The sequence below is a fragment of the Protopterus annectens genome, chromosome 10.part0, assembly GCF_019279795.1.
Source record: "Protopterus annectens isolate FY-2018-M chromosome 10.part0, PAN1.0, whole genome shotgun sequence".
Taxonomy (NCBI): domain Eukaryota; kingdom Metazoa; phylum Chordata; order Ceratodontiformes; family Protopteridae; genus Protopterus; species Protopterus annectens.
The window spans coordinates 1688549165-1688573795 of NC_056744.1; the positions used below are offsets into that span (position 1 = coordinate 1688549165).

At 39.6% G+C, this 24631-nt stretch overlaps 1 protein-coding gene across 1 annotated transcript in view; it reads right to left on the bottom strand.

Moving 5' to 3' along the window:
• Positions 1–1677: 1677 nt before the first annotated feature.
• The window catches only part of LOC122813907 (zinc finger protein 572-like), a 62908-nt gene continuing 39954 nt past the window's right edge, over positions 1678–24631 (bottom strand). Inside the window, exon 2 of the mRNA XM_044086453.1 lies at positions 1678–2965. Within this exon, the coding sequence (XP_043942388.1) occupies positions 1776–2795 (1020 nt within the window). The 5' untranslated portion in view covers positions 2796–2965 and the 3' untranslated portion in view covers positions 1678–1775. The remainder of the gene's footprint in view (positions 2966–24631) is intronic.

A 24631-nucleotide genomic window follows, 5' to 3' on the forward strand; every position in this document is an offset into this window, starting at 1 on the left:
CTAAAATCTATCCAACACATTTTGGGGCCAATCAATCACTCCAAAACTGTAAGTTAGGACAGGCACAGGAAATTGGTTGGATTTTGTTCCTAGACGTCAATGCTGTTTTCAGGATTAATTTATGTCTTCTAAAGTACTCCTTACTAAGTTTTACATACATTTGTTCATGTTTTATTGCCAATCCTTCATCAAATCCCAAGTATTTATACACTCCCTCTTGCTCAAGTTCTTTTATATCACATTCTTGTCCCAAGCTGATGTTTTCCTGCTTTAAAGGTTGCTTTTGCACATTTATCTAGGCCAAATGACATACTAATATCATCTGAAAAAGTTTTAACAATCTGCAGCTGTGCTTTCAGTTCCTCATCTGATGAGATGTTTTTAAATTATCAACAAAGAGAAGATGAGAAGTCTTTAGACTTTGTTGTTTTCTAGGAGCCACATTATAGCCATGGCCTAAGCTGTTAAGTAGACAGCTTAATGGGTTAAGGGAAAGACAAGGCAAAATAGTAACAGTGACAGAGAGTCACCCTGGAATATCCCCCTTTGAATTTTTATCTCTGGGATAGCAATTTGTCCTATATCATGATTTACTTGCAAAGTAATCTGCCATTGTTTCATGGTCACTGTAACATAGTCAATCAGTGTAGGATGTATCTTATACATTTTTAAGCATGCTTTTATCCATAAATGTGGGATACTACCAAATGCTTTTTTTGTAGTCAATCCATGCCATACTTAAGATTCTTCCCCTTTTTACAGTTCTCCACTATGACTTTATTTAACATCAGATGATCCTTTGTTCCATATGACTTTCTTTTATTGTCCTTTTGTTATACTGCCATTACTGAATTTTTTTCTAGAGGACTATAAACTCTGTCGGTGTCAATTCTCGTGTATGGTTTATAAGTTGGTAGGCAAGTTACTGATCTATAATTTTTAGGGTAGCTTGCAGGTTCATTATTAAGTAGAAACATTGTTTTACCTGTTGTTAGCCAGGTTGGCATCTGTTTGGGATGCACATATAAATAGTTCTTACTCATGGCTAAGGCTTCGTACAAAGATGTTAATACTTTTAACCAAAAGTTAGGTACTGCATCTGGGCCTAGTGTTTTCCAATTAGAGGCTTTTCTTAACTTTGTTTCAATCTCTCTGTCTGTTACTTCATCCCATTTCATCTCTTGTACCTTTAAACTTCTTATTCTTTCTTTTACTTCTTTTATCCATTTAGCATCTTTATTTTGTTCCACAGTATCTTCATAGACACTTCTCCAAAATGCATCTATTTCTTCTTTTTTGGTAGTCTTTCAATTCCTTTTACTTTGTTTCCCAATTCTCTATAAAACTTTTTGGATCATCACTAAATTGCTTATTTTGTACTTTTCCTTTATATTTATCTGTGTATCTTCTAAGTTTTTCCCCCTGTGCTGAAATTTTTAGTTTGTTATTTATAACAGTGCATGATAGATCCTAGTCTGTTCTAATACTGTGTACTGCTTTTATCACATCTATTTTTCTTAGTAGTTTTGTTGATCTATTTCCTCTTCTATATTCTTCTAACAGTGACAGTTCTTGTCTTAATTGCTTTATGTTTTTCTCTATTCGATACTTCCATGATGGTAGTCGATTTTCCCCCTTCCTTTGCCTCACTACCCTGTGCTCTTGTGGTAGAACTTTATCAGTTATTAATTTAGCTGCACAGTAACATATCCTGTTTACTTCTATTATATTGCATGGGTCTCTATGGACAGTCCTAATTACTGTGTTCATTTGTTTTATATAATTTGTATTACATGCGCCCCCGTGTGAGTCCTTTCATGGCTTACTAGAGCTCTTTTTTCTCTGAAACACTTACTGCATTCAAGACATTTATATGGTCTCTCCCCCGTGTGAGTCCTTTTGTGGACTATTAGATGACTCCATTGTTTGAAACACTTGCTGCATTCAGGACATTTATATGGTCGCTCCCCAGTGTGAGTCCTTTCATGGCTTACTAGAACTCTTCTTTCTCTGAAACACTTTTTGCATTCAGGACATTTATATGGTCTCTCCCCCGTGTGAATTCTTTCATGTATTACTAGATTATTCCTTCGTCTGAAACACTTACTGCATTCAGGACATTTATATGGTCGCTCTCCCGTGTGAGTCATTTCATGTTTTACTAGGCTATGTCTTAGTCTGAAACACTTGCTGCATGCAGGACATTTATATGGTCTCTCCACTGTATGAGTCTTTTCGTGTTGTACTGCAGCACTCCTTTCACTGAAACACTTATTGCATTCAGCACATTTATATGGCCGCTCCCCCGTGTGAGTCCTTGTGTGTTTTATTAGATTACTGCATTGTTTGAAACACTTGCTGCATTCATGACATTTGTATGGTCTCTCCTCCATATGAGTCCTTTTGTGTTGTACTGCAGCACTTCTTCCACTGAAACACTTATTGCATTCAGGACATTTATATGGTCTCTCCCTCGTGTGAGTCCTTTTGTGTTCTATTAGATGACTGCATTGTTTGAAACACTTGCTGCATTCAGGGCATTTATATGGTCTCTCCCCCGTGTGAGTCCTTTCATGTATTACTAGGTTACGTCTTAGTCTGAAACACTTATTGCATTCAGGACATTTATATGGTCTCTCTCCCGTGTGAATCCTTTCATGTATTACTAGATACCCCCTTTGATTGAAACACTTATTGCATTCAGGACATTTATATGGTTTCTTTTCTTTGTGAGCTCTCCGGCGTACTAATGGACTTTGGTGTACTATAGAACGTGGGTCACATTCAGAGTTCATGCTGCAGGTGTATCCTGGATGAAGCTGTGCTACAGATATAACAGGATGCTTGTCGGAGCCCTTCAGAGTTTGAACAGAGTGCTGCAGGTTCTCTGTAGGATAACATAATAGAGATACTCCAAGTGATGGCTGCGGACTCTGACCAATGCTCCATTCTCTGCTCCCATTACCTACAAACAGATTAATTATTAGTTCTGTATCACAATGATGAAATACATGTGTTTCATTTTACTCACAACAGCACACATGCAGTTTTATCCATCTTAAATATTATGGATTTATTTTCCATTTTTAAATTTAACATTTTCTGCTGCTATTAACATGATAGAGCAAAAACAATTCAGACTATTCATTTATGAGAAGTTAGTCTTCTACAAACAGCTTTAAGAAATACAAAGACACTATATAACTAACAAAATGATCTACAAAAATCAACAGTTTTGAATATAAAACATACCATCAATTAATCATTACTACAGGCATACCTCTCCACTTTTCCTTACTAATATTTGTTAAAGTCATACTGTAGTTGTACTGTAACTTTGACCTCCATAACATTTTCATCTTTTCATGCAAACATATTTGTAGTATGGCATTTAAATGTATCATTCTGTACTTCCTTTTGTGGTTAATATTGGTTCTTTTGGATTAGCACTGGTTGCCAAAGTTCAATAAATAAAAACATTATCAAGCCAGCAAAATGTGTGACACATGATCAAATAAGAATAGAAGTGCAGAGCACATTGAAATTGAGTACAACAATGTAACAAGTGGTTATAATGAAGTGCAACAATAACTTTAATGTATGCAGACTACAGTGCATTACTTATTAATATAAGTTTATACTGCAATATTACATTCAGCAACACATGAAGTTGCCATGTCCTTGATGCAAAAGGATTTTTGAGGGTGGAAATGAGTAACATACCTCATGAGGTTTTGGCACTTTAGAGGCATATCCAGAGAAAGTACCATTGCATAACTACCTTAACATCACAGTGGATATTTGTGTGTAGTCACTGTTGTAGTCATGGCAACAGGGAACTCTGTCCCAGGCCAAGGTCCAATATGCAGACAGAATTTTAGAGATGAGCACCCTTCCACCTTGGCCAGGCTGATGTCATCTTAGGTACCAAACTTACATCTGCACATACTTGGCATAAAGGTGGCATTTGTTCATAACATCTTTGGATCTTTCGTGCCTCTTCATAGGTCACTGCTTGGGAAATTCCTCTGCAGTTTTGTATATTGTGACAGAGTTACTAAACTGAGACCCACAGAGTTCTACACTTCCTAAGGAGAACAACCAGGAAGAACACAGAAGACAAAAATGAAACAAAGGATCAGGTTTAGGATGAAAGGACATGGGCACTCACCCAAGCCCTAGGTTCCTAAACTAGAGGGGACCAGGACTGCAGCAGTATCCACTTTCAAGCATCTCCTATTATGGTCAGTTTGTTACACAACTGTACTGTGTTCTTCATGTGGATCACTGCAGCAGTCAAAACTTCAAATAAGTTTGTTGAGGCTTATGCTATATTTATTTAGGACAGACTGGCAGCATGCTTTCAATAAGGCAGGAGCAAATAAAGCACTAGCCATAAAGATAATGTGCAATCTGTAGTGGTTAAGAAAGGTGTGCACTGAGGACCATCTGGAGTCCTCCAAAATGTCCTGTACACTAACCCCTTTCAGGTAGATTCTAGTGGTTGCTGTAGATCTGTTGTGTATGTTCTGAATTTCATTGAACAGAACTGTTATGGACTTTGTGATGACTGGTAATGCTGAAAATATCAATTTTTAGAAAGTCTGCTTGAACATGTGGTCTCTTTTTTTGTTTTCAGTAAAAGCTATAAACAATTTTTTTGTCTTTCTAATGTCCTTAATGTGGTCTATATAAAATCTCAGGTTCTTGTGAATGCCCATTAATTGCAGAAGTATTTCTGCCTTTTTTTAAGCTATAAGGAGAAAAGACTGGTAGCTGGAGAACTTAGCTTAGACTTATTTCCCTAATGACTTGGGACAGAAGGAGAGTTCTAGCACGCAGAGTCATCCTGTTCATACGTAGGTAACTAGGCTATTGGCCCTAGGGCCTATATAAGCCTAGCGAAAAGGTACCCTGGCTTTCGCCACCCAGGAAAATTATTTTCCTGTGCCACTGTTGAGCAAAGCCATGGTAAAATTCCATTAAAGGCTCCTTTTACATTAGGGCCTAGAGCTATCTGACTCTTGGTGAATGGGACTGCAATTAAAAATGCAGTTATGCAAAACAAAAACTTTGCAGTTGCACTTAATATCAGTTAAAATGTCAACAGAGTCAGTTTTTCCAACATACAGTTTTAAGTCACAGGCTGGAGCCAATTTTTCTGAGGACCAGAATGCCCTTCAAAAACTGCATGACAGACGGCCTGAATGTGAGGGAAGTTCTAGCAGCAAATAAGCAGAAATGGCTTAAAGTGTATTCTAAATCAGATGAAAAAAGTTTGGGAAGGTACAGAAGCACCATAGGTACATCCCCTTTTTATGGTACAGGTTCCTCCTTTGGCACCACAGGATAAATCTGTTACATTTCCTTAATTATGATTTTCTAGGATTAGGCCTCCTAGCTTTCATCATGATTTTTTTGCACCTCACTGGAGTACATTTGTTTGAAGGTAAATATAGACATAGCCTCCATGCTGCTATATTCAGGGTGAAAAGAATATACACACATGTGCACAAACTGCATTAGAAACTGGCATCCTGTGGCAATAGAAAAGTCTTTCCCTTACCACTACAGGAGGTAGAAGGACCCCATGCTACCTGACCAGAAAGGACAATTACTATAATTTCTGGTCTCTTCTACTTCATCTTTTGAATGACCCTAGGAAGCAAAGGAATATGAGGCAAAAGTATACTGATACAGGCCTCTCAAATTCAGGGAGCAGTTGTTCACTGTTCAAGTTTCACTATAAGGTACTCTAAAACACATTTTTTCAGTTGTTTACTGACAGTAGTGAACAGATCTTCTCAGGAATACCTCACTTGGTAATAGTTTCTAGGAATGTACCTCTGTGTGACAACCACTTGTGTGAGTCTGCAGAAGTCCCATTCAGCTCATCAGTCATTGAGTTTTCCAATGAGGGTATGTATATAGCTGCTAGGAAGGTCTATAACCACCTTCAAAGTTCCTGGCACAAACAGTGCCTTCAGCACTCTCACAGCATAAATGAATACCAATATTTCTTTTATATTTATATGTATACTTCTTTTCTTATGAGTTCCATGTGTCCTCCACATTCAGGTCTTAGGTGAGAATACCCCAGGCCTTGTCTGATTTATCCATGGTTTGGGTATGGTGTGATCTGGTCATTTAAAGGGTGTCCATTTTTTTTCATCTGGTTCACCCACCAAACTAATTCCCTATTCACACAAAACAAAACAAGAGTTTATTTTTAAGGGTTCTGACAATTGATCTCAGGAATTCCTTAGAAGCCATTGCAATTCCATCCATCCATCTTCAACCCCTTTTCCCATTTTGCACATGGGTTGGGGTGTCACTTCCAAAGTAACAATCATCTTGAACCAAGGTTTACACCACCGGGTGGCTAGCCTTGCCAAGGTTGTTCATTTTTACCACTCCCTTGCACAGACACTCTCACCTACAGCCAATTTAGAATGCCCAAATCACCTACTGCATGTCTTTGGAATGTGGGAGAAAACCAGAGCACCCTGAGGAAACCCACATGACCACAGGGAGGACATGCATACTCTGCACAGAATGCACCCCAACAGAGAATAGACCCAGAGAACCTCTTGCTATGAGGTGACAATGCTAACCTCTGCACCACAGCGGTCACCTCAATTGTAATTCCCTCATGTGAAATCTGGGTATAAGAGCCAGATGGATAGGTGAAGTCATATGACCTAGAATCTCAAGAGTTTGTCTAGCAGTTTACTTTATTACGGCTGTGACATTTTTGAAGAAGGAAATTACAGCCTCCATTTTCTAAGTTGGGAGAAGGGCCCTGCAAGAATTCATGTCCTGTAGTGTCCCCAGAAAGTCTTCTGAACTGGGCTCAGAATGGACTTTAGGTGGCTGAGAGTGAAACATATGCTTTAAACTCTGCTTTTATGCATTTTGCAATAAATCCTGCTTTGCAGCTTCTACTTGTACATTGTTTTATTGGTTACTGTCACCTTGAATATAAAAATAAAGAGATTAAAAAATATATTAAAACTAGTTGTAGAAAACAGTCATCATACAAATCAGGCAACTGTGTTAGTTTACAATACTTTTCCACTACTGATGGTAAAAACAGAGGGAAAATTAAATCAGGGATACAAACCTGTAAAGTAAGGGGTTAATGTGGCTTTCTAAAAATGTTTTTTTTTCTTTTTTAACAAGACAAAGTCCCCAATTAGATAGGTCCCAAGTTTGCACACCTGTTTCAGAGAACATAACTGCATGCAGCTACTTAAAAATAGAAACTCTGTGAGAGAATTCATAAAGTTTATCCTGTTCTTCCTGATCATGTGAAAGAAAAACTGGCTAATATTTTTTTCTGCCTATGAGAAAACCTTGAAGTATGGAAGAACATACAAAAAGGAGGGATCACATAGCCTAGACAGAATAATGCTAAATGAACAATGAACTTTTCATCTATGAGTCAGATACTTAATTCTTAGTGATGAATATTTAGGATCTTATTTCTCTTTTAACATCCATGTTTAAATAATAATGTTATTATTAAAATGATTAATGTGCAATCTTGATGGCATTGCAAATAAGTGTTTTGGTGCTTTGTGTGTATACCTAGCTGTCTGTATATGTAAGAATAGACAGATATTGAGGTAACAGTCCAAGGCCCAGCACAATAAAATGGAAATAAACCATCAGCTACAGAGACACATTCATTTCAGAGTGAGAGTAAATTGGGGCATTCAAGAGGTCAGCTGAACTAAAGAAGGCCACTCACATACAATCATTTTTTCTGATTTGTTAAAAGTTCCATTTTGGACGCTGGAAATGAAACTGCATTAAATAAAGCTGTGAAGTATCATACATGTATTTTACACCTATGGCACATCATCTGGAAAAAAAACAATATACACACACCTATTCTGAAAACAAAACAAACATACACTTAAAGCAAGTAAAGAATGAAAAAAAATAACACACAAAGCTTTGTATAAGAGACAAAGGCCTTCATGTAAACATGGTGCTCAGTTTTGTAGGTATGTACTACGTAAGGCAGTGCACACAAAATATTATTATTAGTAAAATAACACACAAAGCTTTGTATAAGAGACAAAGGCCTTCATGTAAACATGGTGCTCAGTTTTGTAGGTATGCACTACGTAAGGCAGTGCATATAAAATAATATTATTAGTAAAATAACACACAAAGCTTTGTATAAGAGACAAAGGCCTTCATGTAAACATGGTGCTCAGTTTTGTAGGTATGTACTACGTAAGGCAGTGCACACAAAATAATATTATTAGTAAAAGTAACTAACAACGAGAAGAAAAAGTATGGCAAAGCAGTTTAGGTCTGTAAGGTATAAATAATAAATCTTTACATAGCTTTGTACAGAACATTAAAATGGAGCCATCTGGATAGGACCACTTTTTGTGGATAATGCTAGAACTTCACAAAATGATCTAATCACCGTTATTCACAGATTATTAATGCTGTGTTCATATGCCATGTAGTAAGATCAGTAATTTCACTCTGATAATCAATACTATTCTTGTGTGTATTTTCCATCAGGGATAACACTACGGTACCAGCATCTTCGGGATCCCTTGGGCAGGAGATGATACCCCCTACCTTTACATTTACATTGTGGGGGTTCCCTGTTTGTGGATTTATTTATGTAAAGTGAGTATCTGTCTGACTAGTGAAGTTAATCAGATGTTAATGCATTTTATAAAAGAGGATAACAGGAAAATAACTACACTAAGAATAAAAAATCTATACAAACAGGCACTAAATATTATTGAAATGAGAAGAAATTTACATTTGCTAGTTTAATACACAGTTCTTTATCCATTTCTGATATTTAGGCATTTTTACTTGTTCACAAACCATATTTACATAAAGTGAAGTGGTGGAACTGAGAGACGAGTACAATTATAGAAATGAATCAATACTTGTGAGACATTTAAAATATATGCAGCAATCCATAATGAATACACTACAAAACATTGTACAATACCTAATATATACTTTAATGATGTTTAGGGTACAGCAGTGGCAGGTTCTGTTGCTATTAGATGTAATAAATGAAATGTTTGCTCTTTTTCCCCCCTTTTTTAGGACTTTCTACCTTGGCACTCTTATTTTGTCCAATAATTTTTATTTGATTTTTCAGTTAGAGATTAACAATCAGTATAATTCAAAACATAAAATATACACCGAATAAACAACTATTTACACTATATACAATCATCCATGGCAAACTTTGACAATCTATAGGAACCATTAATATTTATCTAATAAAATTTGCAGTTTCTGCCAAGCTATTCTTTTATGAGTTAAATTAGATATTCTAGTAAAAATGGTTTGCATTTCCTTTTTACATACACATTTTGCTAGGCTTATAAAATCAGCAAATACAAAATCTTGCTTATTTTTTTAGTTCAATGTTATTATTTTTCTTGCAAAAGCCAAAATTGACCAAAGAATTGGTAACTGATGTTTAGGGATTACACTTGGGGTAGGTACAGTGAATAAAATCAAAGAATTAGTGATGTGATACTTATCAGACCACAAAGCTTTTATAAAATGTCTAAAGTCATTCCAGTATTATGTAAGAATTGCACATTCGATGAACATGTGAACCCAGTCAGCTTCCAGTATTTCACCACATCTCCAACACTTTGCTTCTTTACATTTAGATAAAATAGCAATCTTGTGTGGGGTAAAAACACTTCTATGGATAAATTTCCAAGTAAATAATTTCCAATATAATGACGATGTGGTGTTGTCAACCTTGGCACTATTGATGAAAGGCATATTCATGGATGTTATCCAGGTAGGCAACATAGGGGCTGTCCTTTAGCCCTTTCTGTTCCTATGCATGTCTAGTAGCCCTACAAGGATGGTTATGCAATGGGTATAAGAGCTGTAACTTATTTGTGTGTCTGATAAAAACACAGAGATGACCCCTGCCCCAGGAAAGTACAGTTGTGTACACTTACCATAAATGTAGATGTTTGTTTGAGTGTATTCACTGATGCAGTCATCACACTTGGGTTATCTGCCTGCAGGTAGCCCTCAGTCAGCCCGAATACCAGAGTCTTGGGATCTCTGCGTCAGATGCTGTCACCTCTTCTATGACATCAGGGGTATAAAACATGCAGCTGACGCCATTACATCAGTTTTTCTTGCCCCAGATGTCAGGAGCCCCCAAAATAGGAAGCGATTACATGGTGTGGAACACCTCCAGTGGAAAGTAAATACCATTGCCATAGGATATGGCCAAAAAAAAAAGATAGGTAGAAGATATAGAAAAGTCAGGGGGCTGGAGGGAAGGTAACCAGTACTGCAACAGTGAATACACTCGAACATCTACATTTATGGTAAGTGTACACAACTGTACTATGTTCTTCATGTTTCACTGTTGCAGTCATCACACTTGGGTCATTCCCAAAGCTGAGGAAGGGTGAAGTCAAGACGTGTTAGGGCTGGCTAGCAGGCTTATAAGACTGCTGTAGCAAATCCAGCTCTGGATTTAGAAAAGATAGGCAAGTGGCAATGCTTGGTGAAGGTGTGTACTGAACTCCAGGTTGCAGCTTCCAGGCTGTTCCTGGTAGGGACTCCCCTGAGAAATGCTGCAGAGGTTGAGGTAGCCCTAGTGGAATGGGTTCTGATCTCCTGTGGGGTAGGTTTTCCATGGTGTTTGTAGCAGAAATGGATGCAGTGTGCTATCCATTTGGAGATGGTTTGCTTTGAAATGGCCTTTCCCTCTGCCCTGTAGCAAAGCTGACTAGCAGCTGGTCAGATTTTCTGAAAGGTTTAGTCCTGTCAAGGTAGCACCTAAGCTGTCTGTGCACATCCAAGGAGTGCAAGAACCTTTCCCCTTTATTCTGAGGATTAGGAAAAAAGGTTGGTAAATGGATGGATTGGTTTAAAGCTACACTGGATACCACCTTGGGCATAAATGATGGGTTAGTCCTGAGGGAAAGCCTGTCCGCATGGAAGATAATGAAGGGTTCCACAGCCATAAGGGCCTATAACTGAGACACTCTTAAGGCTGTTTTCCAAGAGAGAAATTTTAACTCTGCTGTAGCAGGAGGCTCAAAAGGGAGGAGCGTGAGCTTGTCTAGTACAAAGTTAAGGTCCCAGGCAGGAGTGGAAGCTCTCCTCGGGGGTCTTAAATTGTTAGCTCCTCTCAGGAAATGTTTGACCAGAGGGTGAGAGAAGAAGGGTGATTCAGTACTGTAATGAGCTGAAATGGCAGAGGCATGAACCTTAAGTGATGAGAAGGATAGGCCTCTGTGGAGCAGTTCTGCTAGATAATCTAGGATTTGAGGTAAGGTGGGCACCGCTGTGTCTTTTCCCTGAGACTGGCTCCAAGAACAGTATCTTTTCCACTTTTCTGAATAGGATTTCCTAGTACTAGGCCTCCTGGCCTCAAGGATGATTTCCAGCACCTGTTTGCTGAGGGTTGCTGGTGATGTACTCAGGGAATAAGTCGGGCTACTAGGTTCAGGGTTTGCAGCTGAGGATGCAAAATCTGGCCCTCCTGCTGGGACAGCAGAGAGGGGGGGGGTCTGATGCAGGTGCCAGGGTGGCACTATTGTCAGACTGTGTAAAAGTGGGTACTAGTGCTGGTGTGGCCAGTCTGGTGCAATAAGGATGATCCTTGGCCTGTCCTGTTTGATCTTGAGTAGTACTTTCGAGAGGAGGGGCAGAGAGGGAAAGGCATAGATTGAGAGGTTTTCCCATGTAAAGGATAGGGCATCCACTTTCATGCTTGGCTGTGGGGAGTCCTGGTGCAAACTTTTGCTCAACTGATGGTTTTAGGAGGAAGCAAAGATGTCCACCTCTGGTGTCCCCCACCTGTGGATTAGAAGCTTGAATGAGTTGGGTTCCAGTTTCCACTCATGGGGGTCCATTAGATTTCTGCTTAAGTTATCGGTTAGTGAATTTTGTTTGCATGGCAGGAATAGAGCTTGCAAGTGCACTTGGTTGCTCAAGGCTGTCTTCCACACAGCCACGGCTAACCTGCAGAACAGGTAGGAATGAGTTTCCCCTTGCTTGTTTATGTACCACATAACTGTGGTGTTGTCTGCCTTTATCGAGAGTTGTCCTGGAAGGATAAGGTATTTGAATGTCAGAGCATTCTGTACAGCTAACATTTCTTTTTGATTGATATGCAGGCTCATTTATCCTGGGCTCCATTTTCCTTGAATGTATTTGCCTGCCATGTGAGCCCCCCCACGAATAGTCTGATGCGTCTGTTGTCAGGGTTTGGGAAGCGGGGGGGTTGAGTGAAAGGGAGTCCCTTGTTGTGGTTGCAGGCCTCTGCCCACCAAAGGAACTCTGTCCTTAGGCAAGGAATAATAGGAATCACTGTTTCCAGGTCCTGAGAATGTTGACACCAGAGACTTTTTAAGTACCACTGAAGTTTCCTCATATGCAGTCTTGCATATGGAATTAGGAGACTGCATGAGGTCATGAACCCCTAGGGCTTGCAGTATTTTTCTTGCAGATACCTGGGTTTGGGTGGCCAGTAGTTTGAAGTAATTTGTCAGATAAACCTGCTTTTCTGGACTGAGGAATGCCATCTGGGAAGCTGTGTTCAAGCTTGCTCTCAGGAATAGAATTTTTTGGCTGGGTACCAGATGTGATTTCTTTTCATTGATGGTATACCCCAGGGAAGTTAGGAGTCTCTTTACAAATGACAGGTGCTGAAGTAGCAATTCCTGACTGTCCACCTGAATCAGGCAATCGTCCACTTATGGGTAAATTTGAATGTTTCTCTGCCTGCAGTATGCAATGGCTGGAGCCAGGCACTTTGTGAATATCCTGGGCACAGTAAATAAGCCAAAGGGAAGTGCAGAGAACTGATAGTGTATAGAGCTTGCCCTGAAACGTAGATATTTCCTGCAAGATTCTCTTATGGGGATGTGCAGATAAGCTTCTTTTAAGTCTAGGGTGACCAGCCAGGAGTCCTTGGCTAGCATAGGAAGCAGCTGTTGGAGTGTAAGCATTTTGAACTTTGGTACCACCAGGAAGGTGTTGAGAATTGACAGATTCAGAATAGGGCACCAAGAGTTCTCTTTTCTAGGCACCTGAAACAGTCTGGAGTAGAAACTCTGTCCCCTTTGTTCTGTTGGAACAGGCTGAATAGCCCTGATACTGAGAAGAGAAAGTACTTGCTTTTGGGCCTCTGCCCACTGGTTTGGAGGAAGGTCTGGCAATCCGCTTGGAGTTGGCAGTGAGTGGAAGTAGAATTTGTATCCCTGGGATCCACTGTTTAAGACCCATCAATCCTGGGTAATGTATTCCCAGTTTTTTGCATGCAGGGCGAATTTTTCTCCTAGGGGTACAATTACATGGGCATGGATGGGAATGATGAGGGACCAGGCATTGTGAACTTTTCCCATAAGAGGGTGGCTTACCACTCCCTGTTTTTGAGGTGGGAGCACTCCATTGTTTAGATCTGTGCATACCCTGTGACAGTAGTCTTTGTGGTCTGTTGCCCCTGGGTTTGGACTGAGAAGGCCTGGGAGGCACTGGAAAGGATCACTTTTTTGAAGGCCAATGCCTGCTGAATCTAGATGGCTGTACTTGTAAGAAATCTTTAACAGTTTGCATTGATTTAGCTTTTTCCTCCATCTTTTTAAGAACAACTTCTGCTTTTGTGCCAAACAAATAATCTTGGTTTAATGGAGCATCTAGCAATTTTGCTTTGACATGGCTTGGCAAGATTTGTTCATTCAGCCAAGCATGCCTTCTCAGAACATACCCAGTGACAGCAGACCTGCAAGATGCTTCTACGGCATCAAAACCACACTGCAAAGTATGCTTACCAATTTGTTTTGCAGAATGCATTTACTATTGTAAATCTTTATTTTCTGCACAATCAGGAATCAACAACATTTTTTGTTTAATTTGTTCCATAATATGCTGCTGGTACTTTAACATGTGAAACTGGCAATTTAAAGCCCTGATGGCAAGAGTTGCAGAGGTATATACCTTTTTACCTCATCTGTCTATAGCCCTAGAATCCCTATCCAAAGGGATAGGGCTTTTGGCTATAGTAGCCTTTATACCTTTGGGTCCCTGGGAAATGGTCTCTGGATCCACAGTAGGATTTTTAAAGAGAAATTTGTGAGTCAGGTACTCTGTAGTACCGGTCAGGCTTTCTAGGAGCTGGAGGTAAAGTATCAGGGGTAAGACTTGATTCCATGAAGACATCATCTACAATATCCAGGACAGGAGGTATAGCTAGAGGCCTGAGTTGAGGCAAGTCTAAAAATTCCCTGAGTCTCTTTTTGGACCAAGGGTAGTCCTGGCATTCCCAGCGGAAATTCTCTCTTAGGGTATGCAAGGTTTCACCAAAAGAAAAGTCTTCTGGATGGGAGGCAGAGGGAATGGAATCCTCTGCATCTGAATCCTCATAGGTGGATAAGGGTATGGCCTGGTAATCAGAGGGGTCAGAGTCCTCGGACTCATGGTCTGTAGATTCAGAAGGAAAATCAATTCTTTGTCTTTTAGAGGGGGAAGGCTGGCTTCCCCTAATTACAGTAATAAGGCAAAAACAGGAAACACACAGAGGTACAAGGACAACCAGGACCACTTTAATTTCAACGATTTCTACAATAATCCAATGTTTACATCCAATGTTGCAAAGCGATTTTCGTCCCTTACAATGAAGGGACTTCTTCAGGCAAACAGTTTAAAACAATCAGTGCTGTTTAAATACATTAAGGACTCTGCCCTAATTAGCACGAATTAACCCGTTAGTTAATTCCTTTCATATCACTGGTACTACTTTCCTAAGACCAAGTAATGATAGACTGTCTCTGGCCAAGGCTACAATCACGTTGCTCTTTTCTCCAGCCCAATGACATCCAGCTAAAATACACATTACTGGCATAAGAAATATTAAATAACATGACAAATTGGAGGCATGTAAAAAATCACTAACAGGTGTAACACAGTAGACATTGGTAAGAAATGAAAATTAACAATATGTCTAGTATGATAATATTGTAGCAATTTAGTACTATTTGTTATTAATTTAGAAATGGCATGAGCAAAACATTATCTCTAAAGGAATTACATTTGTAATTATCTAACAGATATTCTTTTCAGTTTTTTGTAAAGGTTAAATGGTTCTTGTCATTTTTGAACAGATAAAAGGCTATCTTAACTGACCTGTGCTAAGCAATGAAAAAAAACAGCAGTTAATATAATAGATGAAAGATGTGTACCAATTGTTTTTAATGCTTATATAATTTAATACTTTTATTTTTTTTAAGTAGTGAGAAAGCCTTAAAAATTTAATTTATAAAACAGTGAAAACAATTTTAATTGTATGGTAAAATAATTTTTATGTCATATGACACTGTTTTTTCTGATCATCTTCTAACTAACCAAGACAAACCACAGGACACAGCTCACCTCCACAATGGGCTCCTCAACCTAAGCCTCTAAGGCTAAACACCTTCCCCAATACACTAATCACAGGTGACTCAATAGTGAGACACACAGATGTCCCACTCACTAGGTTGAATAAGGAGAAGGTAGCAGTCAGCTGTCTATCAGGTGCCAGAATCCGACAACACACACACTCAGGTCACTCCACAACAAGTACAAGTATGACTCGGTCACTGTCCATGTGGGTGTGAATGACCTGAGATGCACCTCCCTGGACTACATGAAAAGAGACATGGTGGGGTTCTCAGGTTATGTGGCCCAGGCAAGTATGACCCTAGCCCTGAGCAGTATCCTACCATCACCCAGAATGATACCACAGTACAAACAAAAAATGATAGACTTCAACAATTGGCTAAATTTCTGGTGTCATTCTAAGGGGATCCAGTATCTATCTGGTTGGGATGACATGACTGACACAGACCTCGATGCTTTATCAGAGATGGACTGCATCTGTCACCCCTGGGTTTCCCTGTACTTGCAAAGCTCTTGCCACCCCTATAGTGCCTTTTTAGGTGGTGTTTCAAAGACCAAATTACCAATATAACAGCTATAAACAAATGCAATCTGATGGTTATGCTGCTCAATGCTAAAAGTCTAAATCTCAAGATGCGCTCTCTTGAAGCACTCCTCAAAATGGAGAACATCAACATTTGTGCTGTAACGGAGACATGGTTTAAAGTGGCAGAAAGCACCCCTGCTCTACCAGGCTATAACTCATTCCACACATTTTAGCCCTGAAACATGGGCCGAAGCTCCAACAGTGGTGGTGTCTCCATAGTCATAAAGGATATGCACACCTCCAGACTAGTAACCCAACATAACGCATCTGAGATACTTCAGGCACAACTAACATTGGGTAAGATGGCGATCCAGGTCATAGCCTGCTACAGGTCCCCAACCATGTCCCTAGACTCTCACTCAATGTTCCTAAGCACCCTGGAATCTATCAAGGTCCAAACCAACACTCTCATACTAGGAGACTTCAACTACCCCTCCATCAAATGGAAAAACTACTCAAGCACCAGTACACTGGCCCAATGCTTCCTGAAATTCATCAATTCTAATGCCCTTCTGACCCCCATTAGAGGAAGCAGCATCCTTGACCTGGTTATTACTAACATGGGTGACCACTGCTCTACACCAATAGTCAATCCCTCCCTGGTCAGATCAGACCATAAACTGATCACCATGGAAATCCACATCTCATCCACACACCCCCGCAAAGGTAACCACTCTGAAAAACTTCTCCAAAGCTGACTTTGAGCTCCTAAAAACAGAGGTGGCTAACTTCACAGCACTCATACCAATGGAAAATGGCTGCATGACTGCTGAATTATACACCAGTGCACTGTACGAACATGTACATAAATGCATGGAACTAGCCATACTCAACAGAACCAAGATGCTCTCTTCCAAAAAAAGGAAGCCAATCTGGTGGTCCCCTGCCATTAATAAACTCTACAACAGAAGGAAGAAACTGTTGCAGAACAAGGTGAAGTCCCAAGAATGGAAAAAACTCCCTTATTAGCCTCAACAATCCCTCATCAAATCTTCTAAAGCCAGCTATGAAAGCAGAATTGCGGCAGGCACTAAAAAGAATCACAAAACCTTCTATAGTGATATCAAGAACCTCCACGGCAATACCCAGATTTGCTCCGGGTTACTGTACAATGGTACCTCCTATACTGAGCCAACAGATATTGCCAACATACTGGCCAACAGGTTCAGTGCCAACTTTACCCCTCTCTCCCCCACTAAAGTACCAATCACAATACAAACACAAAAGGGGTTGGGAGGGTGCCCTAATGGTTAAGGTGTTTGCCTTACAATCGCAAGGTGCAGGGTTTGAGTCTCACAAGGGATAATTGGCTAGGCTTAAAATAGCTCGCAATGGCAGTTAGTTTAATACTAATCTATGAACCTATGAACCTATACTGGAAGAATGCCAGGCAACCAGCATTACTGCAGCACAGGTTAAAGCTGCATTGTCCAAGAATACAGCTTCCATGGGACCCAATAATATTCCTGGCTGTGTTCTACATGAACTACAGAGTGAACTGACACCACATCTGTGTGCTCTGTTCAGACACAGCCTCACCTTAAGCTTTGTCCCTACCAAATAGTACACTACTACAGTCATCCCTCTCCATAAAGGTGGAGTGACTAGAGACCCTGCAAATTATCGCCCCATTAGCCTGAGTCTGACATGTAAAGCTATGGAGCACATCATCATGGACGTGATCAACAAAGATATAGGAAATCTCCAAATTCTAGACCCCACACAGTTTGGCTTTGTGAAAGGGAGATCATGCCTGCTCAACCTGGTTGACTTCGAGTCAGTCACCAGGGCTGTGGATGAAGGTAAGGCAGTGCATACCTCAATCTGGCCAAGGCCTTTGATACCATTCCTCACTCGGGAAGTAAACTCACTGAACTAGGAATCAACCCCTATATCACTAGGTGGGTTGCAAATTGGCTCACAGATGAACACAGTGTGAAAGTAGCAGCCTCTAAGTCAGACTGCCAACCAGTCACGAGTGGAGTCCCACAGGGATCGGTCCTGGGTCCTCTCCTGTTCAGCATCTACTTCTCAGAAGTCCAGGCCAACAGAAAGGGACTCTGGCTGAACAAGTTCGCAGGTGACTGCAAGCTGGGAGCGATTAACTCCCCAAGTGATGCAGACATCCTACAGAAAGGCCTCACTGAGACCAATGACTGGTGTGGAAATCATGGCCTTAAGCTTAATGCCAAAAAATGCGTTGTCATCTCTTTTGGCAAAAACTCAGTTCCCACTAATTACTAAATTGATGGAAGCCCACTGATTACTTGGAAGTGTTATAAGAGATCTGGAGACGTAGGTTGACAGCAACCTCTCCTTCGACCACCACATAGATACTGTGATCAGAAAGTCCTTCTATGCGGCACATCTCATTACTAAGGATTTTGTATCCAGGAAGAAAGAGGTCAACGTCTCTCTCTACTTTACCCTCATAAGACCAATCATCGAGTATAATGCCCCGTTTGGCATGTACTACCTCACAGGACACCTGCATCAGCTGGAGAGGCCACAGAAGTTCCTCATGAAGAATATCCTTGGTATTAAACACATGTCCTACATGGACAGACTCAAAAGACTCCAGCTATTCTCTGACTCATATCACCTACTTAAAAGCAATCTCTGCTTGACTTACACAGCCATGTCTGACCCAGCTCTGTTAGAAATGCTACATCTAAAGAAATCCCAATCCCTCCATACCACACACTCCAGAGACCTCAAACTCATTACCACAATCAACAGAACATGCTGGAGGGACAGGTTCCTCACCCAGAGACTGCCGATTCTCTAGAATAGACTTCCTATACATGTCAAGCAGAGCACCTCGCTGTCCCTCTTCAAGAGAAATCTTGATGAGTGGATAGGAATACAAAGTTCACCCTGGGGATCACTCCAGTGGCTCTATTTGATAGAGGCACTGGGAACTAATGTCAGGTGACATGATGCCAGGACACTTCTATGGGCTAGGCTTATAAAGGCTCCAGGGCCATTAGCCTAATACACACATATGAACCTATAAGAAATGTTTTTGATACTCTTTTCATAAAGTCTTATAATAGCAGATGACTGATAGCAAGGCAGTCTGATTTTGGAAGGTCTGCTAGTGAGCTGAACAAGCATTAGAAAGGTGCAACAGGGCTAAGAGTTTCTTCAGCTTTAGAGTCATGGTTATATAGTTATGTAAGAAAGTTAGCATCTTTGGTTTATTACAACTAGTATTTATTTCGTTAGTTAGCCTTTGTTGACTAGGTTAGTCTCATTATGCTAGTAGCCTCTTTTCAGAGGAGACCCAAGGTATTATTTATTCCACTATGAAAAATTTAGCTAGGACATCAGAGAATTGCCTGTACCATGTCTGGTACTTCCTGGGAGTGACAGGCCAGAGGGTAGTGGCATTACAACACAAGAAAGAAGGGAATCTATTGAACAGATTTCAGCTTGAGATATGGCTGAAGTTAGTTAAGGAGAAGGATTATTGAATAAGGAATTGCTTAAGTTTTTGGATGAAAATGAACCTGCTACTTGCAAAGCTGCATCTTGGAGTCAAACAGTTGATCAGTATGATGCAGAAGGAGAAGTCTTCTTCTCTGTGTTGGACAATAACTTTCAGGGTTCAAGTTTTGGCTCAGTTTACACCTCAGTGGTGCCATCTGCAGGTACAGAGTTTGCTGCTTCTGAGAATACTATTTTTAACAACATGAGCACAAACTTTTAAATCTACTTCTGATCCTGACTCTTCTGTTTCACAACATAGAAGGAAACTGCCTGTGGTATGAACATTTTCTAAAAACAATGAAACTGGTATGTGATTAGGGTTACCACCTGTCCCACTTTGCGAGGGACAGTCCCTCTTTGGGCAGTTGTGTCCTGACAAAAAATATTAAAAATGGCAAATGTCATGAGATTGTAGGACATAATTATGTCCCATATTTTATGTAATAGTTGCATAAAATAGTTATTTCTGTATCTAAAATACCTAAATGTTACAAGAAACAGAATAAGCAACTAAACTGCTACAAGAATAAGCTTTTATTTAGGCAAAAAAGTAAAGTTCTATCCTTTGTACTGACCGTGGGTATGTGTCAGCCTGTAAAATCTGATGTGTGTCCCGAAAATGTCCCACTTTGGCCATTTGAAAAGGTGGCAACCCTATATGTGATTTGGGACAATACTGTTACTTTTCTTTCATTTATTAATAAAGAAATTCAGGCCTTGACACATGTTGGTAAAGATACATTTTGCTGTGTTATTTTTGAAACATTTCCATTTGCTGAAGATTTTTTGGCGAAATATGTCTTAAAGAAATTTTGCACTCTTTCTGCACCATATGTCATTGTAGGTTTAAATATACAACCAAAAAGAGGTATTAGAGGTATTATCTTGCAATTTAAGACTGCTGATGTAGGGCTAGCTCAGACTCGGTCTCAGTTTTATATATTATACCATTCTGTTTTGGAAATAAAAATATATGATGCCAGGAAAATATGGACACATACTTGGGAAACCTAGGTAATACTAAATGTCTGCATCCCAGTTTTGCACAAATTCCTAGTGTCTTCTATGTCTGGTTACAGGGCCTTTGTGCATTACAAGTGCAACCAAAGACTTGTTTTCATTGTGGCTCTTATGAACAGTTAATACAAACATGTCCTAAGAGAAAATGTGCTCAGTGCAGGGAGTCTGATTATACTATTCAGAACTGTGAACCATTCTATAAAAATGCAGAAAAACTGAGAATTTTTGGTTTTACTATCATCATATTAAATTGCCATAACAGCAACAGCCTTGACCTGTTAGTATTATAGCTCCATTATGTATTGCAGAAATATATGAGGTTAAGACTGACATGCATAATGTTCTGACTGCAGAGAGTGACATAGGTGAACACATCTCACATAGTACTAATGTTACAGATGATGAAGGTGATAAAAGTGGCAACTCAGACATAACTTCTATTTAGAAATGAGCTTTACTGGCAAACACCATTCATACTTTACTACTATTTATAAAAGGGTTAAGAAAAGAAAAGAAAATTAAAAGGTAACAGTGTGCAAAAAAGGGGAGGGGATAACCTAACTAAATGTTTCCATAATGTTAACAATATTATTAATAAAAAAGGCATTTAGTCAAACAAAAAAGTAGCAAGACTATTCATTCATACATTTGCTGTCTTTTGAATCTTTGTCTGTTGATTGCTAGCAAACATCACCAGGCACATGTATTGTGAGGTCATAAAACTGTTTGGTCCTTTGACCAAGATTAATGCTGTGTAACTGCCATACTTTATAAAAAAAAGTTTAACATTGCTAGATTTTCTTATTCCCACTACTGGCAGACTTCTTGCATGTGATTTCAAATGCCCTTTTGGCTTCATCATTTTTATTACTGTACATGCACCTACTACCAATATCAGTAACAGACACGTGTAACACTACAGTAGACCCCCAAAGGAAACAACCTAAATATATAAGCTCAAAATACGTTCTATAGTGGAATTTAATAAACCCTGTGTAAGCTTTGTGTGAAGCCTACATGGAGTTTACGTGTTTGTAACATAAGCAGCAGCAGTGATTACATATTCATGATGTGCATCGTGTTTAAACGTAAACAAGTGCGGTTTCATTGCAGAAACAGTTACTGGCCAGGATATCATGTAATCCAACACAGATAATACACCTGTTTACCTTAGAGTAAACTAGCTTAGTGGGATGGTGCGGAATGCTACAATGATTACCAGGGCATATGATATAGCAATGTATATGGCCCAAACGCATACAGGACAGTGTATACAGTGCAGAGTAATGTGTTATCCCATTCTAGGCATTCTGTACAAAAGTTCTGTAAATGATCTGGAAGGCTATATGGACTGCCATGTAAAATAAACAGTAAGAGGAAGTGTGTGTATTTAACACAGCCACACAGATGAATTGTAAGAATGAACACGGTGAAAGAGGACAGGTGAAACACTGTAATGTGCAGCAGATGAGGGCATGTAAATGGAAAACAGTTGTAGCAGGAACACTAATCACATACTGACATGGTACAAGTACAGACTGCACAGTGAAACTGTACATTATGTGACTGTCACACAAGGTGATATAACAAAGGAGAAGATTGTCTTTGTGATATAAGCATCCTGACATGAACAATGGAGAGGATAAGCATCCTGACATGAACAATGGAGAGGACATTTATCAGGGATGTTATATACAATTGGGGTTGAGTGCACATTATGAAGCTGTGCAAACTGATTTGGCTGAATATGACTGTAATGTCAGCAGAGATTTCCAACAAGTAGGACACAGTTACAGGCTCACTGACAACAGTAAAAGAAGCACACACAATCATGGACAATATCAGAATAATATCACCAGTAATCCCATGTCTCTGACATAAATATATGGTTCTGAGTGATGACAGATGGTTCTGCACAAACACACGTACAACTACTATGATACCTCAACAATCTACAAGCACAACTTCCTGACAGTTTAACATCTGCTGGAGGTGTTAGGATGGACAATGCTATACCTGTATGTGACATTATGATCAATACAGGCTAGCTGAGTGGTGTGCAGGGCAGATACATACAGCACAATCCATACTGTCACAAATGTAACCCATGCCAATAATACTGTCAAACAGCTATATGTATTGTTTAATCACTGGAACAGGTATACATGTATCAGGTATAACACCTTGCTGGGAGTTCTGCACCATCAGACAGTAATGTTTATGAAACAAAAAGAATACTTAAGTATGGTCAACATGATGTGTGGCAGCTCATGGTGGCCAAGGTTGCACACTTCAGTTAAACATTACCAGAGGATGTGTCAGGAGGTACATGAAGAAGGGTGCATTGTAATCAGTTATTGGTGTGTTAAAGAGTGTGAACTATGGGAGGTATTATGGCCTTTGATGTGGATGTCCTGCACATAGTCAGTAGTTTTACATACTAAGTAGTAGTCACCACTGTGACCACATGCTGGTGGACATTCCACATACCAGCTACCCCAGGACACAGGTCACATGCCAATTGGTCTGTTTACAGAGTGTGATTGTCTACATTATCCTTGGGTTATGCGTTTGTTTTCATAAAAACAAATCCTCCCATGTTTTTGTTCCATCTCAAGTGTTGTCATGGCTGCTGCACCAATCTATGGTGTGTACTGATACTGTCTGTATTACACTAATATTACAGTTGGAGTAAATGACTGCTCACAATATGTAGTCCTCCAGACAGCTGTTTGGACACAGGATATGTATGCCATTATTGACATATGTGACTACAATAACTGACAGGAAAGGGCCTAACAGACATCCCTGGTGACCTGATCACTGGACCCAAGCTATAGGTCACTTCATTTTTTTTTTACATATTTAGATGCCACATATATGAACCAGTGGACTACCCAATTGGTGGTATAGGTGTGTCTGTACATTTCTGACAGTGTTGAGTGAATATCTCAGTGTGGATTTGTGTCAAATGCCTTGGCCTGGTCAAGTTCCACAGGATGAAAGTGTTGTCATCATGCATGCCCTTGATGGCCTCTTTGAAGATATCTAATAAATGAAACAGACATGAATGTAGCATTAATAACTCACACATCTGTTGCTCACAGCAGGGATATTACTAGTGTCCATTTAGAAAAGGTCCACAAAAACATGTTGGTCCACCTCATAGATGAGTCAGGATGTCCCCCACTCAGATGGATGCATGCTGATGTATACCCTTTTACAGGAATATAGTCCATTTGAAGGGTTTGTTGAAGTGCATATCCAACCATGTTAGGTAGGTTTATATTCCAAGTCATGCTATACAGGTGATCTGTGATGCTGTCACAGCCCATTGATTCTGTGCGATAGGCATGGATGAAGGTAGGTGAGTCAGTGTACACTACCTATCTAGATCTGGCCTAGGATTTGGACATAACCCCCCACTCAGCTATCACTGAGAAACTCTCCCAGCTGTGATTATCCCTTTCATCATTAGATAAAACAAGCAAAAAGGCGAACGCTGACACCACACTATGTAGCTTGAGAAACTGAAAACAATGAAGCAGACTTGTGCAAACCAGCAGGACTAAATAAAAATACTTTTAATAACAGTTGAGCGCTTTCACCTGTTATAATACAGGCTTCCTCAGAACAAAAAAACATTCTGAATTACAACCCTTAAATAGATGTTTTGGCTCCAAAAATTTTTTTTTTTTTTTTTTTAAAGCAACATACTCCACTAAAACTTTCTGCATAAACAATAAACAAAAACATTCCAAAATGAATAGGTAACAGAAATAAACAATTATATTATAAATACATATGTATCCTATAAAATGTAATACACAAATTCGTCTGAAATTCATATTTGTTAAAAAACATATGTTTCTATAAAAACACTGACTCAACTTATTTATAAACAATTTGACACTAACTTATTTTGTATAGCAGAGGTTTAATAGACAGTGATTCATTCAAACCTGGGGGTGAGGCAGCATCAGTGAAAATTTGCCACCAGATTTCTCTGTAAGACAACCAACTCTTATAGTCTCCCTCCCTAGGGTCTATTTGAATAAGATCAATAATACTAAAAGTGAATTTGTGTTCAGAACCCTCTTGTTTTAT